This window comes from Phodopus roborovskii, unplaced genomic scaffold (assembly GCF_943737965.1).
Source record: "Phodopus roborovskii unplaced genomic scaffold, PHOROB, whole genome shotgun sequence".
NCBI lineage: Eukaryota > Metazoa > Chordata > Mammalia > Rodentia > Cricetidae > Phodopus > Phodopus roborovskii.
Window position 1 is genome coordinate 16,841,798 of NW_026126525.1, and position 20,791 is coordinate 16,862,588.

The following is a 20,791-nucleotide window of genomic DNA, read 5'->3' on the forward strand; positions in this document are numbered from 1 at the left end:
TATAAAAAGTTCAAATGCTAACTTAAAGCCAAACACATTTCAAATGAGAGATGAAAAAGGGAGATTTTTCTTTTTAAAAATCCCTAAAAGTATTTTCAGGCATTTATTGGAAAGAAGTAAATATTCTATATTCACCTTTCAGAAAAATCACCCCCAAATTCTCTACACTCAAAATTTAAAAGATGCCTAGACTCTGACCACTGGCCACTCACCATCTTATCTAAGACACCTTTATCTTTTACCTTGAATTCTGGATAACATAAATTCTCTACTACTCCCTAACAGGAACAAGAGGGACTACTAAAAGAACAGATCTCATGCTGTTTCTGTTCTCAAAACTTCAAATACCTGTCTCCCTCAAATGGAGACCATTATAATGTGCCCAGACCCAAATGACTGTCTCTGACATGACCCTCTTTTCCAGTATCTCTAAATGTATCTGCTTATACTTTCCTTTGCCCTTTCCCTCAACCCTCCAATGCACGTGAACATCAGTCTAATTGATCTTCCCTCCTTGCTATTCCTAAAATACAACAAGGTAGATCCAGGTTCAGGGCCTCCCATTCTATCTAGATCACTCTTCTGTTGCCTTCATATCTACTTTACCACTTTTTTCTCATCTTTATTCAAATGTCACCTCTTTTGTAGGTCTTTCCTGACTATTCTAACTTTTCAGCACCTCACACAAACTCATTTCTCCACTTCCTGTTTTATTCTTTGCTTTATACACTATCTTAGTCACATCTGTCACCAAGGTTAGACCTTATTCCATGAAGGCTGCAATAAGCAGTGGTATAGAATAGGTAGCTTAGAAACAGCAGAAATTTATATCTCAAAGTCTCAAAGTTCACATCAAGGTACTGGCAGATTTGTATCTGTTAAGGGCCTATTTTTTTGAGTTATGGAAGCCCACTTTCTCATCATAGCCTTGAAACTCTCATGAAAGATCTATGAGATCTTCTATCAGGACACTGATGCCGTCAGTGTATTTTCTCTCTTCATAACCTAGACACCCCCACCAACTCTACCTTATAATGCCACATCATCTTGGAGGGTAAGAGTTCAATACGTGAATATTAAAAGAACAATAACATTTAACTCATTGCAGCTAATATGTTGTTTTGGTTTTGTTTATTGTGTGCCCAGTATAGACTCTCACCAAATCTTTTTAATTAAACATTTAACTAGTTATAAAATCAAGGAGACCAGTTAAAAAGTATTTCACATATCAATAATGAGGTAATTCAAATTAGAGTTAAGATACAGAGATTATAAAGGAAAAGACTTAGGTAGTAGAATAAGAATTGACCTTTTGTATTTAGACATAGCCAAAAGGGACAAAATGATTCTAATTCCTAAGTGCCTAATACATATCATAATGTTCACCAACATGAAAAATAGTCTGATTTAATAAGTGTTGCCATTAAGATCTTTCATTCTTGCAGGCAATGTGAATTAATTCTCAAATTTATTAATCCAAAGCTAAATATTAGGCACATTTATTTATCAATGGAAGAAGTTAATATTTCTATATAATATTTTCAAATGAAATTAAATCAATCCTTGCATTACAAATTTTCTATGCAATAAAATACATATATACAATGTGTAAGACAAAATTCAGGATATTTTAAATACAATCAAGGGATTTGGTCACCCTTATTTTTCTCAAAATGAGATCAAGAGATACAAGAAACACAGCATTTTTCTGTCCTCTCAAGTAATGGTAACTTAGGACATATATGTAAGGAAGTTTGTGTTCTTTCATAGAAACCTCCTTGGTTTCCATTTCCAGCTCTCTTATGCTTGATCAAGAAGAATTTACTTTCTCAGCCTCCCTTTCCAAATATTCAGAATGGATTCTACTAGTGACTTCATGAAACTGTTTTGAAAGTTACCTGTGCACATGTGTAATGTCTGACACAAAGGTTTTCACAACATGGCTATTAAAAGGGCAACTAGATAGGGGAAAGGAAGTTGGGTAATCGTAGTGATCATATTATAACTGAATGTTTACCTTTCTGTTTTAATGCAAGCACCTAGTATCTTACTGGTTAAGATTCTGAAATAAAAGCAAACTATTTCCTTACACAGACTTCAACTACATTATAAGTCAAAATTCAAACAAATTATTGCAAACATACTCCCTGTAAGTTTACGAAGCTTACCGTTCATCTGGAATTACCATAAGTTTTATAATCAGTAGTGTGCAGAAACTTGTAAGTTACATAGCAGATACTTCCTTGGCTGTTTCTACAGGGTGGAACAATCAATTTTTACATAATGTCGCTTGAGAGATTAAGGTAATTTAGGCACCACTCCCTTTGTTTCTTGAATCATACGTCTCATGGTGCTTCTCAGTTCCTCGGTTTAAGATATTGTCAGTGAACTAAGGCAAAGTTGGCTCAAAATCATCCCTATGGGAGGTGAGGCATATCCAAACTGAAGCCTCTGCTGACTCCAATCTTCAGTTTTTGTTTTGTTTTGTTTTGTTTTGTTAGAAATTTTGCTGTATTCTTTTCCTTCTATTCAAATAGATTCTTTTCTCATGCAATTCACTCTGATTATAGTTTCTGCTCCCTCTGCTCATCTCAGGTCCTTCCCACCTCTCCTCCCCACCAGATCCACTTTCTTTCTGTCTCTCATTAGAAAAGAACAGGCTTCTAAGAGACAACAACCAAACATGACAAAATACAAGATGAAGCAAAACACATATCTAAGTTGGACACAGCACCCTAACTACTACTTTTTGGACTCTTCCCAAGAGTAGGTACAAGAGGCAGAGATCTGACTCTTTCTCACTCATTCCCACCATCAGAAGTTCCATAAATTACTAAGCTGAAAGCTATAATGTATATTATATAATCTGATGCAGACCCATGTAGGCTCTTGGTTGCTGCTTCAGTGACTGAGCTCATATGTACCTTGCTTGGTTGATTCATCCCTCCTGGCTCTTACAATCTCTCTGTCTCCTCTTTTATGGGATTTCACAAGCTCTGAGGATAGGAATTTGATTAAGATCTCTGATTTAACCTCTGTCTCCACATAATGTCCGGGTCTCTGCATCTGTCCCCATCCCCTGCCAGAGCAAGCTCTCTGATGATGACTGGGGAAGGCATCAGAGTCCTCACCCCTATGTTCTTATCTCTTTGGTGTGGGAAGATATTTATCAGACTACTGAAAGAGAAACATGTACACCAACCCAGTAACAAAAATCTTTGACCTACAATCTATCCCACCTGAAAAATATGCTAGGACAATGGTGACAGCGAATATGTGAGAGTAGCCAACCAATGTCTTATTTGATCTAAGGCACATGAGCACAAACCCATACCTGACACTGCCTATGTAACCACAAACCAGACTAGATAGACCAGAGATCTAGGGTGAAACGAAACACTGTGCTCTAAAAATATCAATAAAATGATTACTAATGATATTCTGCTATACCCAACCTTTGGTTTTTAATGGTCAGGCTTTGCTGACCTTTAACTTACTCCTTGTTTTTTATTACCCCTTATTCCATACCAGATTTCACCTCTAGAAATACAGTCTGCCCATAGTTAATCTGTGCAAGGCTGGCCCATTGGAGAGTTTGGGGGTTCACCCTGGCTTTTCTCTCTTATTGCTTAGTAATAACTAATATTTACTGAGCTCATAAAACCCAGATTTTTAAAATTTATTTTATATAACAAAGTCCAATTAAATGAAAACAAACATTTATACACAATATTTGGGAATTTGGGCATTGTTCTTTCCAAACTACTTCCTGCTGGTAAGGGGCGCTGTCATGGGGGATTCTATGAAGATTCAGAAATCCTGGCTGTAGTCTGTAAGGCTGTTTTGAATGTAGGATCAGCTTGTACTCTGTTTCAGGCAGTCTGGCTTGATAAAACCACATTAGTCTGGAAGAATCCACATCTTTTCATTTTCTGTGGAAACAAAAATAGAAATCCTTTTCCCCAGTAACTTGTCCTTCAACTTAAATTTTGGAGTCAAAGCATTTTTTTAATTTAATTTATTATTTTACATGTCGATCCTAGTTCCCTCTCCCTTTTTCCATCCCTCCCCCCTTCCCTCCCTCCATTCTTCCCTCCCTTTTACCCTCTCTGCCCTCTCACATGCACTCTAACCACCTTCCCCTCCCATCCCCCCACCCCAATTCCATATGTAGGGCAATGCCATCCAGTTGGGATCATGTAGATCTGACAGGTCATGTGAAGTAGGGACTAGGGCTTCTCTCCTTTCTCTAGATTAAGGCAGTTATCCCTCCATGGGGGATATGTTCACAAAGTCCTTTTGTGCACCAGGGATACATCCTGGCTCCACTGTCTGAGGTCTCTTAGACTGCTCAATCCTTCTGGCTGAGACCCATATTCAGGGAGGCCTGAGTCAGTCCCATGCTGGCTTCCCAGCTATCAGTCTAGTGGCCATTAGCTCCTCCTTGTTCAGGTAAGCTGTCTGTATGTGATAAAACCCAGATATTGTGGCCCATTGTAGGATATAACTAGAACAACAATTCACTGAGATGACAAGTGAATTCACTGATGCTAACATTTATGTCAAAATTGCAGTTTTCTCCCAACTATTGATCTCAGAAAGCCAGTTTTCACCAGTGCAACAAAATGAAGTAAAATTGATTAGAAAGGTAAAGCTATTAAATAATATATTTGATAAGGACTATATTTTTAATTTACAATAAAAATGCAAGTTAGCAAATATACATCTACCTTCATCTTCTAAATTGTCACTGATCCTATCCACAGCACATGATATACAGAGAATGTATTATGAGGAGAAGAGCACCATTTATGAATCTGTTATCTGGATATAATTCAAGCATTGCAAGGCAATCCTGCCTTGAAACCTAAAGTCAAGAAACAAATGATCACCTTAAAATATTGGTAGTGGAACCAGTATTTATTCCTAGTGCACAAATGAACTTTGGAAGCCCATTCCCCATGGAGGGATACTCCTTCAGTCTAGATACACAGGGGAGAGCCTAGGCCCTGCAGGCAAATGACTTGGCAGACTTTAATGAGGCTTCACCCTCCCTGAGGAGTGGATGGGGAATAGGATGGAGAGTTCGGTGGGAGGCATGGGAGGATGGGAGAGAGAGGTAACTGGAATTTGACATGTAAAATAAGATTGTTTCAAATTTAAATAAAAATTTGTAAAATTAAAAAAAGAAAGAAAAAAAGTAGAAGAAAGAATAATCCTTTTTTACCTCAGAATGTCCAAAGGGAAATAGAAAAAAATTTTAAAATATGGAAGTCAGATTACAATCTACCTGAATGTAACTGAGTCCCAGTTCTGTTAAGGTTTTAAAGTATGAAACATACCCAGGAGTTTACATGTGCAATAAGTATTCATAAATATCATAAATATTTACAAACCCCAAAGTATTCCTGAGCCCTCTAGAGTCTATAGCATCAGAAACAATAGCATGAAAATATCTATTCTGAAAGAATTCACAGATTAACCTATTTAACTAGATATATTTTTATCATGTCTTATATAACCTCATTTTATCATCAAATAGCCTTGTGAGATAGGCACAGTTACTTCCAGTTCTTTAGGTAAATAACAACATGACTACCCAAACAAGCTATCCTGGCAACTTCCCCATGGGAGTGTCCATGGTCATGTCTCTCCTGAAGGATGGAGACAGTATATCAGATTGTTCTGAATGATATGCCTGATGTAATATGAGATAGTATATTCATACAAATTGGTTAACCTATAGTGCAGTTTATGAAGTTTTAAGGAAAAAATGAATCATATGCATCATCTGTTGTTGGAGAGGCTCTAATCCAGTGTTCAAAAATCAGATATTCCACATATCTATCACATTTACATTATGATTCATAACAGTAACAAAATGACAGTAATGAAATAACAACAAAATTAAATTTACGGTTGGGGGCCACCACATGAGGAAATGTATTCAAGGGTTGCAATTTTAGGAAGATTGAGAACCACTTGGCTCTTGCTACTTTCCTTATCCACATCATCATTGGTAATAATGTGAAGTAACATCTTGCAGTAACATCTTGAAGGAAGTTATTTTTCTAATTCTCAAACCCACCCCACCCCACCATTCTCCTCTTTCTTCCTTCACCCTCAATGTGGTCTCTACTCAGCACACCCTTGTTTATGGCACTAGTTAAAATGGATTGCTGTGATAGTACCAAGATTGGGAGCAATCTTACAGAATAACAAAATCTTTAGTGGCTAATCTTAAGAGCATACCAACTGTGGGATGGGCATCGAATTGCATATGTTTAGTCCCAGCATTCAGGAAGCAGTGGCAGGTGGATTTCTATGAGTGCAGGCCAGCTTGGTCTACACAGGCAATTCCAAGCCAGCCAGAGATTCATAGTAAGACCCTCTCTCATAAGCACAAATAATAATTTAAAAAAAAAAAAAAAAAGTACACTGACTGGTAGAAAAAGATAATGTAATTTTACACCATAAGTCAGAAGTTCAAAAAGTCAACAGATCTATGAAAAAAAAAACCTGAAAAGAAAAGTATTAAGAGCATCAAGCATCCTATCCTGGTGGGTTGGGGTTGACTCCTTACTAAGCTTCTTTGATCAGATTCTTGGGCAAGCTAAGAGACCCAGAAAGTCAGTCATGGACACACAGTATGTACTTCCAAGTGAACTGAGTGGCTTTCTTTTCTCTGATTCCTGTTCTCAGGCCAAGACCAGTGACACCACAGTCAAGGTTCTTCAGTCCCTTTGTAGTGGCTTTCATTGTCATAACAACAGTATTGATCCTGGCTATGACTATAGGTCTACTTATTCACTTCTTAGCTTTTGGTAAGTACCACTCAGATTAAATAATTAAATATAGTCTCAGATTTAAAACATAGTCTTTCTTCTTATGACTATATCTCTTTTTTAACATGATGTAATATTGTTTAGAATTCTCCTCTAAATATGTATATATATATATATATATATATATATATATATATATATATACACACACACACACACACATATACATACATACATACATATATATATATATTTCTTCCCAATGAGCATTTTGATTTGTTGTTTGTTTGTTTGTTTGGGATTTTTGTTGTTGTTTTTTGTGGGGGTATTTTGGCTTGGTTGTTCTTTCGGGAGGAGGTGGGTAATGCTTTGAATTTTTAAAATACACAAAATATACCCAATTCTTGGCTGGTGGAAGTAGGAGAAACAGGAATTCAAAGTAATCCGTAGCTATATAGAGAATACAAGGCTATCCTGGGTTGTATGAAACACCCCCTCAAAACTCCAAACTAAACAATAATAAATGCTGGAAGATCCTACTGGTCAGAGTTTGCAGTCTACCATGGCCTGGCAGCTGTCTCAAAGCTCAGCAACATGGTGATCCCCCAACACTACCAGACTCACACATGCCCTCTCCAAGGCAGAGGTTCCCTGCTCTCTGCCTGACCTTATTTGGAGAATGCCTTTAGGTCTGGATGCCTGATTTATCTCTAGTGTGACCCTTGACACAGTAACCTGCAGAAACTTCACCCCTGCTGCTCATATGGCAATCTGAAATCATGTAAGCAGATTTGCTATAGGATCCAGCTGCCTTATACAGAGCCTTATGACAGTAGTACAGTAGTGTGCTGTTTAATGCAAATTAGATGATGCCCAGACACTGTCCCCAGCCTTTATATCTCCTCTCACTTGGGAATAAAACTGAGCTGTAACCCTGAAGCTGTCTCCTGGAAGGCACTTTCCATCTTACTACAGACCAGACAAGGTCCTGCTTGCTTGCTTGTTGATTCTGTCCCCTTTGCCCTCATAGCCCAATGGCTAATAGACCTTGGAGAAGGAAGGCACCTAGAAGTAAAGCCTACCTTTTTTATATAACACACATTGTTACACAGATAAGAACCACTATAGACTGAAAAATAAAATCTCTCACTACTTCTTTCCTGCTGACATTTGATGATTTTGCTTTTGTTAACACTAAGACTGCCTTTTTCATGTAATAACCTGATAAAACCATGAAAGTAAAATGTTGCAAACAACACTGAGTCTCAACACATGAAATTCAGATGTGACTAAGTGTTTGATAACCCATACTATCTCCTGAAAGCAGTGTTGCAAGCTAAGCAACTAGTATGATCAATAGATAAGTTTGTTGCTGAGAAATAGCAAGCTGTAATGACAAATTTTAAATCAAATATATAATTTTAGTATTAGTTAACTCTTAAAATAGTTTATATTATATCATTAGTTGATTTAGATAGCATGGATAAGAAAAATTAATGTAAGAAATATATACATAAATATATATAAAGAGGTTCCTTTAAAATCCTCATAAATACTATTTCAGAAGTTTTAATACACAAAATGAATCATATATATATAAATTGTATAATAATATAAATAATATAATAGTTAATATTATTTCAGAGGTTTTAATATAGAAAACATTATTAGATAGCATATAACATTTCCCTTAAAATACACTTTGATTTTATCTTAGGAATAATTATGTTAAACCTCATGTATGGTGTGCAAATAAATATGTATGAATATGTATAGAAAAGGAAAAAACACAATTTATTATATGTCTTATTATAAAAAGTCAAAATTGGTTGAAAATAAAAATATCAATACTAAAGAAAACCAGTAATGAGGAATAATTATTTCAGGTAATCAAACATAAAGGTTATAACTGAATTAAGTTAGTCACATCTTACTATCAAATTACATGAAGTTAACCTTCAAACAAATTATAGATGGAGGAAAAAGAAATACCATTGAGCTCCGTATTAAATTAATGAATATCACAAGTAATGACACCACACTGTCACACTAAATATGAAGAAGCACCCAGGTAATCATATTCAAATCTTATCCTAGTGACCACTTATGAAATAAAAATATCTTGCCCACCCCAATTTAAACAAACTTCTTTACCTCTAGTTTTGCTAGCTCTTTCTTGTTATAGTTACTTCTCTATGAATGACATGTGTGAATGATCAGAGGGAAGTAGGGGTTTTTTCAAGAGGTTGTGCTAAGTTGTATCCATATTCATAATTTCCTAAGTCACATATGTGTATTTTAAGGATTCTTCACATCTTTACACTGAATATTTATTATAGAAGACTCTTTTGGTTAAAAAAAAAAAAAACTCACAATAGACAGCCAGACAAGACTTGTGAATATTCCAGGAAAATTGTCAAATCACTAATTTCTCTATGAAAATTATTGCCTGAGGGGCTGGGGAGGTTGTTCAGTGTATAAAGTGTCAACTGCCCACGCAAACATGTAAACTCTGGGCCCAATTTATGTATGTGTAACTAGAGTGGGCACAGATAGGCAGATCCTGGGGTTTTCCAGCCAGCAGTCTAACTAGAGCGATGAATTCCAGGTTCATTAGAAGACCCTATCTCAAAAGACTAAGGCAGAGAAAAAGAAAAGAAGACACTTTGCATTGATCAATACACACACACACACACACACACACACACACACACACACACACACACACCACACACGTACATGCACACACACATGCACACAGGACATATACACATACACCACACACACATAAAATAAGTAATTTTATAAAAAGGGTACTTGAAAAATTTAAACTTTTCCATTACTTGAATTGTTTTTTTCTTTAACCAATGAACAATCACATACTATGGATATCTATTAATGGTTACTTGAGTGAGTAAATAAAAATATTGTTTAGGCATATTACTAATAAAAATTAGTTGTACTCTGTACAACTTTGAAAGAGCCAATTATTTCTAGTCCAATTTCTTTTACCTTAATAATCTTAGATTTGTCAATCATTAAAAAACTCAAAAGAAAATAAACCTGATACATTTGTATTATATATGGAGTTTTCTTTCTCTTAAGGAATACTATTTTAATTGTATAACTTCTAATAATACTGTACAAAATGAAAATCAATCTGCTTAGTAGCACTAGAGTAATCATGACTTCCTTTCTTCTTCAGACAAGAAAACTTATTTTTACCACAGCAGCTTTCAAATCCTAAATGTTGAATACACTGAGGCATTAAATTCCCCGGCTACACAGGAATACAGGCATCTGAGTGAAAGAATTGAATCTATGGTAGGTTAATACTAATCTTTGCTTTTTATTTCTGCATAAAATAAAAACACTAAGAAGCTTAATGTGATGATAATATTTTCATACAATAATGTCACTAGATTTTCTGCATCTTCCCTTGCCTTGAGAAACGAGAAGTGGCTTTCTCCGAGTTAATTTAATTTGCCAGTATAGTGGTTCTTCGTCACATTTTCATCAGTCATAATTGTAACAAGGTTAGGAAGGCCATAAATAAATTTGGACTTTATTTGATTATGACTTCAAAGACTGAAAGTCTTTGTGTGGTTAAGTACTGGGATTACCCTATTATATTCCTTTCACTCTTTCTTCTTTTCTTTCATTATTCAAGTAAGCATGTAAAGTAAGCATGTAAAGGTTTTGTTTTAATTGAGAGACAATGTGGGTAATTTATTGATAATATTTTGATGAAGAAATGTACCGAACAGCCTAATGGCCCCTCAGAAATGTATATGTTCTATGTATCAAAGCCTCTCACATACTCCCTGATATATGCAAGGGATTTTGCAGATATAAGTAAGTTAAGGATGATAAAATAGCATGATGGCTATTTTTGTCAGCATGATACAACCTAGAATCATGTGGCAAGAGGGTCTTCATGAAGTACTATCTAGATCAGGGGGGTGAATAGGTTTATCAGTGGATAATTGTTCTGATCACACTAACTGATGAGACCAGACAGGCCTACTGTGGGTGGAACTGTTCCCTGAATTCGGGTCTTGTAGAGAAAGTGGTCAAAGAACAAGATGCATGCACAGATTAATTTGCTTGCTGCCCTTGACTGTGGATGTGTACATAAAGTTCTTCATCTGACTTCTCTAGAATGATAAACTGTAACTAACATGGAATTGTAGCCAAATAAATCCTTTTGCATGAAAGTTATTTTTACCAAGTGTCTTAGATAGGGTTTTTATTAAAAGATACATTCACAGCCCACAGCCAGGAGATGGTGTCACACACCTTTATTCCCAGAACTTGGGAGATAAAAGCAAGTAGATCTCTGTGAGTTCAAAGCCAGCCGGGTCAACAGAGCAAGCTCTGGGACAACCAAGGCTGTTACAAAGAGAAACACACACACACACACACACACACACACACACACACACACAATATACATTCACCATACAAGGATACCATATTGGTGTGATGATAGACTAGCCTCATGCATAAAGACATCTCTATCTACTTACCCTGTCCTGACAAGCAATCCCCTGGCATTTATCCATCAGCAGAAAGCTTGGGTAGCTTTCAGTCTGGGGATAGAGCTGACCAGTCTAAGGATGCTCACTTACCCTAATCTCCTTTTTTTTGAAAGATCTAAATATATAAATCAACCCAAAGCGTGTGAAACAGCCATCTGATAATCTCATTAAGCCTCAGATTAAGGCTCAACTCAACTTCAAGTCAATAAATCTTGGTGATCTGTCCCCCAAATTCAAATATTTAATAAGTTCCAACATAGCACTGACACCGTGTCTACAAATCACACTCTGAGAATCAGAAGTTAATCTTCAATGAGTACTATTACTGCTGCAGAATTGAATAAGCAACTTGTTGGACAACTTAGAGGCGAATTTCATTGGGAGCCAAACTATGGATGTTTGAGCAGTAAAACACAAAGCAAGCTACAATTCTCACTGAAGAGCTTCAGTTTCTGTCCATCAGGCCCTCTCTATTAAACTCTCAACATTCATGTATTCCTGTAACCACACAACACAGTGGAGTTTCTTAAACTTTTTCCAGTTGTGACCCCTTTTGTCCTAAGAAGTGTTTTTTTGTTTGTTTGGTGTGTGTGTGTGTGTGTGTGTGTGTGTGTGTGTGTGTGTGTGTGTGTGTTGTTTAATTTAATGAGACAGATTCTCACTATGATGTAACTCTGACTGGCCTGAAACTCACAATGTAGACCAGAATGACCTTGAACTCACAGAGACCTGCCTACCTCTGATGGAGTCATCACACCAGGCTGTCATAAGAAATATTTATGTATTCCTCAGTATGTAATATAACAAATTAGAGACTCAAGTCAAACATTTACTAACATCAAATCATAAATAACTTTCAAATATGCACATAAAGTAATAGATGCTAGAAAAATATGTTCACCATGAAAGGAATAGTTAATTTATATACCTTGATGATAGTTGGTATATATACATATATATGTGTGTGTGTGTCTATGTTTATCCCATTTATTAAAGATAAAATATTGCATACTAATGAGATAGATATTACTGTTAATTTTTACAAAAAGATTTAATCTTGGCTGAATATTTGATTGAACAAAATTCTAAGTATCTGCAAGATCTTTGGGTTAATTAATAATTTGATCATTGTCAATGATAATGCATTCCACATAAGTCAGCAGTCCAAAATGCTAAAGCATGTTTAGGGCTGTGATGAAACACCATGACCAAAAGCAACTTGGGGAAGACAGGGTTTATTTTACCCATACCACTATATAACTGCTCATCATTAGAACAGGGGAGGATCCTGGAGACAGGAGCAGATTTGGAGGCTATAGAAGAGTATTTCTTATTGGGTTGCTCCTCATGGCTTGATTAACCTGCTTTCTTTTAGAACCCAGGACCACTAGCCTACGAATGGCATCACCCACATGGACTTGGCCCTCCCCTGTCAATCACTAATCAGGAAATCCCAGGCTTGCCTATAGCCTGATGTTGTGGAGTCATGTTCTTAACTGAGCTCCTTCTTTTCAAATGACTGTATCCTGTGTTATAAAACTGGCCAGCACAGAACTATTTTAAAACCTATTGGAAATTCTCAAGCCAAACTTTATTTGACTTTTGTTTTTTTTAAATTAACTTCAAGCTAGCAATTTAAACAGCAATTTTTAAAATCAAACATGCCTATATATAATGCAAAGATGTGTTACTTTGGCACTTAAATATTCAGGACTAGCAGAGGGAAATGATTAAATGTCTTTGTTTCCTGTAATTAAATCATACTTACACAAAAAAAAATGCTGTCATGCATAACACAATAGTCTCGACCTAATCTAAGATGCCTCTAACAGCATTGTATAATGCAAAGAAATAAGGGTCCAAACACTGTACTTACAACTCACCTTGAGCACACCAATACTCCCTTACAGCTTTCTCCATTCGAATCATTCTCAAAAATTAGAGAGTTTAGTTACATTATTTGTACTAAGAATTATCTGCTTGGTGCTGAACCCACGAACATCCAAAAGTTCTTGGAGCTATCAAAGATCCAAACCTGGAGAGAGATCGCCATAAACGGTTATTCATGAGAAGTCCTCCTATCTACACAATAATGCTATGTAGTATTTCTGTGCTTAGCTAAATACCAAAAGTATCAAGCTTCACTGTGGGGATCAGGACCCAGCTTCTTATTGACACAGCAGATGTCTTAATGGGGTCATTCAGTTCCAGACAGATTAGGTCAGATATGTGAGGTCAGCTCAACCTTAACCAAACACACGCTGAACTGAGAGAAGCCAAAGGAAAAAAAATGGTATAAGAAATCCACAAATCCTGAAAAAGGGCATGAGAGTGAGAGAACAGAGTAATACTATATATCTTTGCAAAATAGTGCTTTAAAATACATACATATAGACACATAAACTGTTTCATCCTTAAATTAATCTCATTTTCTAACACATAAATCACAAATTATGTATATACCTTTTACCATTAAGATGAAGGTAATTTAGTGTTTTTATTAAGATTCTACACAACATGTAAAAATGTCAGGAAACCCAAATGTTGGTGGTACACGCCTTTAATCCCAGCATTTGGGAGGCAAAGGCAGGCAGATTTCTGTGAGGTCGAGGCCAGCCTTGTCTACAGAGTGAGTTCCAGGGCAGACTCTAAAGCAATACAGAGAAACCCTGTCTCAAAAATCAAACAAACAAACAAAAATGTCAGGACACACATAAAATGTAAAGAAGAAAAAAAAAAACATACATAAAAGCCCAATGGTGGTACACATCTAGTACTAACCACTTCAAGGTCTGAGCTGCCTTCCTATGCAAACTGCATCCATAACACAAAAATAACCATACATGCCTTTCTTATTTGGCTTTTCAAAACATGCTTTCTTGGTGCAGATTTGGAGCCTGTCCTGGAACTCGCTCTGTAGATCAGGCTGGCCTCAAACTCACAGAGATCCACCTGCCTCTGCCTCCATGGGCTGGGATTAAAGGCGTGAGCCACCACTGCCTGGTCACATGCCTTTCTTACAGTAGAGCTAAATATATGCTAGTACCTTCTTTTCCTCAAAAATACATCTTCATTTAATTTTATGTGTTTAAATATTAATGGATTCATAAATACAACACTGAAAATACCTAATAAATATTATAGCATATAGGATCACAATACTTTATATAAACATTTCTCCATAAGCACATTTTAAAATTATTTCAATAGGTCTTGCTTGATTTTTGTGGGGTTTTGGGTTTTTGTTTGTTTGTTTGTGGGGGGGAGCTTTTCTGATGCATATGATGTATATTATTATCACCTTTATCACATGATAAATTCTCCCTGTTCTTTCTTCTGTCCTTTGCTCTCTTCCACAAGATCAGTCATTACCTACATCGATACCAACTTACATTTGACGTACTTCATCTTGATAACATAATATATAAATTTTTCCTTGAATTTTTGATGCATGACTTTCATAGTTAATATATCTATGTATCTTTCTATAGAAGAGTAAATTCTCACAGGAAGAATCAGCATTCAAACCAGGCTATCATGACTGAATAGAAGAATTGCCATTTCTTGGTGGTAACAAGATGCAATAAGACTCTGCAAACCAGAACTATTACCTTCCTCAAAATTTGCATAGTAGCATTCCTATAACAAAGACAGTGGGAATGAACTGGGAGAAAGAGAGCAGAGAAGTATGAATTCCACAACCCTTTTCTTAAAGGACCACAACCCTTTTCTTAAAGAAAGGAATAAAAGGCTCAGCTATTAAAAGCTATGCTCCAAACTAAAGGGGGAAAGTGACTGTTTTTGATTTACCTTAGTCTTATTTACAATTTAATATTTTTAATTTAATTTAAATAGATTCTTCTCTCACACAATACATCGTATCCACAGTTTCAGCTCTCTACTCTCCTCCTATGTCTGCTTGATCTCCCCTCTCCTTCAGAACTACTTCCCCTCCATTTCCTCAATAAAGAGCAGTAAAAAAAGTTTGCACATGCACATGTACATACACACATACACATACATGCACACACGTACACACACACACACACACACACACACACTTGCAGAGCAGTGTTACAGTAGATAGATCACATGACCACATGACTTATTTCCTTTATTCCTCGAAAACTATACTTCCTAAATTTTTGACTTCCAAGACACTGAAAAAATATGATAAAAGATGTTAAAGAAGACCACAACACATCATCTCTACTATTCAACTCACAGATAACAGAAGAACAAACCTCAGCTGTTAACAGACTGGGAAAGTAATTTGTAGAACGCACAGAGAGCAGCTACAGTGCTTCCCTTCTAAAGGCAAAAAATGGGGCAATGCTTTTATAGGACTTACTATATGGTGATGGCTATTTATGTTTTAATTTTTGGAATTTATTTAAATAATATATGATTCACATTAGTCTTTAAAAACCATAAATATGACTGGTAAGAATGCTAAAGTATTTTTTTTATTTATTTGTTTTTATTTCATACACTTTCCCCTCCTTCCACTCCTCCTAGTCCCCCCAACACACACACACACACATCTCCATTCTCCCCCAGATCCATCCCTCCTCCATTTTCCTCCAGAAAACAGTAGGTCTCCTAAGAAGAATATTCTATAACATGAAAAGTATTGAAACTATCAACTATTAGAAAAACACAAAATCCTTTCTTCTTCAGTATTTACTTGGCTTTCCCCAATTCCATAAAAAAATCAGTAAAACCGAATGTAAAACCTAATGAGTATAAAATGAATTACTGAATAGTCTGGGAAGGAGCAGTTATGATTCAAGCTCTTAATAAACATAGTAACATGTCTTTTTACATAAATAACTGAAATCACATTAGATCACTAAATGATAGAAATAGTTCATGTCACACTATATAATTTAGTACATTTTGCTTTTCCTTTAAAGTTTCTGTATTTCCTTAATTTTTTAAAAAGAAAATATGAATCATTTTAATAAGGTTAAAGTTTCACTGTCTAAGAAAATTTAAGGTCTGTATGGGGAAAAACAAATTTGTCAATATCAATGATTCTTCTATTAAACTGCTAATGGGAATTTATATTTAAAAGTTATGGTATTATAAAAATCATATAAATTTTATCAGCTGAATAAGAGCTCACTTCAAATCCTGGATAAATGTAAAGTCCAGCATGCTGCCTAATTCCTCATCTCTCCTATCTCATGTTGGCATACATGGGTCAACTGGCTCATGAAAGGGAGAGCAATTCATTCTCCATTGTAAATGCTCAATGTACCTGACATTGTACCACAGGAGAATTCTGACAAAGTATTCCTTGTTAGCTGTGAAACTGAACTTTATACCTAAGACAACTACCCCTACTAGGAAATAGCTAAGGTTTTTAGGTCAAGAACTCATCAACAAATGCTAATAAGTAATGACTGTAGATTAGGCAAGAATAAAAAAAAAGTAACAGGGAAAACACTGTTCTTTGCTTTTCACCCTCCCTTCAGATTTTTCATCACTAATTGGACTTAATCAAATTAGCCTTAACTGTTTACATCCACTTAAAACATGATCATTATGGACCACACACATATCAAGTCATATGAAAGGATTTCCCTAATATTGACTTGAGTCTTATCCCAACTACCTCATTCACAACCAGAAAATCATCTATCATAAGGTCTCATGAAGTAACACATTTGATGTAGTTAGAGTGATTTGTATTGAAGGCATGCCCTGCTCAGTTCATTTCTGCTTAATAACTGTGAAATAGGAACCACATCAGAAGGCTGCTCTATCTCCCTATATTAGTTCTATGCTATCTGTGATAAAACTGACCAGACCTCACCTGATAAATTTCTACTTCTCATCATATAAGCCCCATGTTACAGGCACTAAAATAGAAAGGAGAGACTGTAATTACAAAGAGGATATTTGCCCATTTTCTTTCTACAGATTACTGATGCATTCCGAGAATCAAATTTAAGAAGTGACTTTATCAGAACACATGTTGTCAAACTGAGGTAAGTGAATGAATATCAAAAACCATATTTGCAAAGATGCAGCATAGTATGTTTGACTTCAGTTTACACTACGGATATTAAATGGCATGTTCATGTGATTGTTACAATAAGATGAAAATAAAAATAGTAAGAAAACGGGGCCATCTTTTAAAAAAATGAAGTAAAATGCTGCATATTCTGCTATTGTTATAAATAACCATATCACTACATTCTTAATGGGTACAAGAAAAGCTGGTGTGAGGGGACAGTAACAGGACCATGCTAGTGTGTAAATCCACTGGATATCATAATGCAGTCTATGAAAGCAGTGCCTCCTTGAGTTGCTTAAACTTGGGATGTATTCATCCAAGATCAGCACACCATGACAACACCAGAAGTGAGTTTTTGGCTTCACTTGCCCAGAATGATATAATAAAAGGATGATATTGTAATAAAAATAAATGACAAGTCTGAAGCAGACTAACAATAGAAGTGGCAGCATACAGGCTTTGGGAATCTGCATGAAGTATTCCTCAACTAATAATTAAATCACAAAAAAAGCAGGATTACAGTTAAATTGATTCCTGATGAGGAATTTAAGGCTGAGGAAGAAACTACAGACACATTTCTATCTGTTCAGTGAGCATTTCTTTGGGTGATTTGTTGTATCTGTACTAGTTTGTAATGCTCAAACTTTTCAGCAAACACTAGAGGGGTAAATGGAAAAGGCCATCCATATTTTATTCCTTTTGTTAACTTCCCACTTGCCACTAATCCTCTTCTGACCACACTCCAAAATACAAGGTGTTCTTGCTAATTTTATTAACAGCTTTCAAATTGCAGAATCCAAGAAAAATAATTTTTTTATTTATTTTTTCCTTGTTTATCATTCTTTTTCCTACTGGCTTACTTTATTATGAATGACTGTGTTTTCTTCATTTTTTTTTTCTTTTACTAGTTTGAGGGCTTTCCATTCTTGTTATCCTATTTTAGTGACTATCAATATAATATGAACAAGAACTAGTATAATTCCCTATCTTTCTTCAAAATGATTCAGGGAATTTGGTAGTCTTGATCATTATTATCAATGATGTTCTAGTTATCCTTCATTTCATTTTACAGATGTATGACTGTGGTGTGCAGTATTTTTGTGTACAGGCACATGTTTGTGCAGGTGTATGTGTATACATGTGAATGTGTATATGAAGATACATGGGTGTCTCTTTGATCATTGTCCACCTTTTACACTGATGATCTCTTTCTAGACTTGGAGCTTGCCTTTCAAGCTGATCTGTTCAGTCATCTTGGTCTGGTGTTCCTTCTCTCTGCTTCCCAGGGACTAGGATTACTGGTAGGCTACCACCTCTACATGGCTTTCACATGAATTTAGAGACCTGGACCTTCATTCATTATCAACATAAAATTCTAAGGTAGTGATTTTCAGCATCTAGAATATTTTGTGACATAGTGACTTCTACCTTTCTATTAAGTAGCCTCAGTCAACTTCTTTTGTTTGTTCTTCATGTTCAACTAGTCTTTTCTCTATTTTCCTTAGAAGAATCCTTTCTTGGCCTTTGAGTTTAGTTTTATTGGTGTACTTGAATTATTTTCTTTTGTTTAGTGTGCTTCAGACTCATTGTGATTGGAGACTTCACGTATTTATGAATTCAGGGTAATTCTCACTGTCTATCCTAGTGTTACAGTTGTTTTCTCTGGTCTGTGTTCCTCATTAGTGTTGCCTCAGTATTCACTGGACTTTCCTGTGTCTCCTAATGTCTGACTGTGTTCATTCTTTAGCTGTTGTTAGACTCTGACTTTTTCATATCCACCTCTCATTTAACTGAATGTCTTTAGCTTTGACCAACATTCTTTGTAAACGACTTGGAAAGCTATCACTTCATTAGGAACGTTTTGTTTGGTTGATCGGTTGTTTGTTTTGTTGGTTGTTTTATCACAAGGATTTACCAGGTCTTTTGTTAGTCTGTTTGCTCTTTTTTTCTGCTTTGTTGAAATAAAGTGTTACTTTACAGGTCAGGATGGCCTCAGACTCATTCAGTTCTCCTGCATGCTGTGACTACAGGCATGAACCACAACATTCCACATATCTGCTCTTTCGGGGGAGAGGGATGATAAAATCATGTATTTTTCTCATATTTATAATTCTTTCTTTTATATCATTAACCACTTCAAATATATTTCTCCACTGGTGATACTGTGTTGAGCATTTCAAGGTGCTCCCTTGTCCCTTTTTACTTCAGCTTCTTAATACTTTGAAGATTCTAAGAATACATAAGTATTGTCAATACAAACACAAATGTTATGTGCCCAGGTTCATGATTCCTAATTTTCTGAGGGATAAAATGTCTTTTTCCCTAAGGTGTAGCTGAGCTTTGGAAATAGATAAACCTCTCCTTTTTGATGAGCAGGTTTTAATTTCTCTTGAATTCATGCTTCCACTAGAGTGTTCAGTTGCTTGAAATCTAAATGCCAAGTCCATATGTTTCACTCACCCAAGCCCTCAACTCGAATTGCTATAGAATTGTTAAATGGAAACATATTAATTTTTCTAGAATATATAACTTAACAGATTGTTTTTGACACTAGAAATTTTCCTATCATGTGAGCTCAGTTTTGAATCTGAAAGAGATTCATACCATTTTATCTAACATTTGCATAGCATTTTTAAATTGCTTAGATTTAGCATCATATAAATTGTAATTGTTCAGTGTCTATTGCTCCATCTAAATTGGCCGATCATAAGAGTGGCAACAGTGAAATTTCACCACAGCTAATTACTGAAACTTAGAGTCATGAATAGCACCAGAAAATGTTGGGAATTTTTATGTTAAAAAATACACTAAATTAGTTCTCAGGACAAATCTACTGTTTGAACTGGCACTTGATATGGGTTGAGGAAAACAAAATGTGTATGAGAGACATCAAGCCAAATTTTCCAACTGTACTTTCCCAAACAGAAGCAAACTGTCCTGGTTAGGGTTACTACTGTTGTGATGAAACACCATAACCAAAGGCATCCTGCATAGGAAAGGGTTTACTTGGCTTACACTTCCACATTAGTGTTCATCACTGAGGATAATCAGGACAGAAATTCAAACTGCACATGAACCTGGAGGCAGGAGCTGATGCAGAGACCATGGAGGGGTGCTGCTTACTAGCTTGCTCATCAAAGGCTTGTTCAGCCTATTTTCTTACAGAACCTTGGACCCTCTCAGCCAGAGGTGTTACCATCCATAATGGGCTGGGCGCTCCCACATAAATCACTAATTTAGAAAATAACCTACAAGCCTGATATTATGGAAACATTTTCTGAATCAAGATTCCCTTCTAAGTGTCCAAGCTCAGGTTGTTGTGCTTGGACAGCAAGAACTTTACTGGCTTTACTGGTCCTTTGTCTCTTGCGTGGTTGTTTTTGAGAGAGTCTCATATGCAGCCCAGGCTGGCCTTGAACTCATTATGTAGCCCAGGACAG

General features: G+C 35.9%; 1 protein-coding gene across 1 annotated transcript in view; it reads left to right on the top strand.

The window, feature by feature from the left end:
• Positions 1–20,791, top strand: part of Tmprss11d (transmembrane serine protease 11D) — a 44,559-nt gene that overhangs the window by 207 nt on the left and 23,561 nt on the right. The window contains exons 2-4 of the mRNA XM_051198603.1: positions 6,672–6,824; positions 9,991–10,109; positions 17,255–17,322. Of these exons, the coding sequence (XP_051054560.1) occupies positions 6,672–6,824; positions 9,991–10,109; positions 17,255–17,322 (340 nt within the window). The remainder of the gene's footprint in view (positions 1–6,671; positions 6,825–9,990; positions 10,110–17,254; positions 17,323–20,791) is intronic.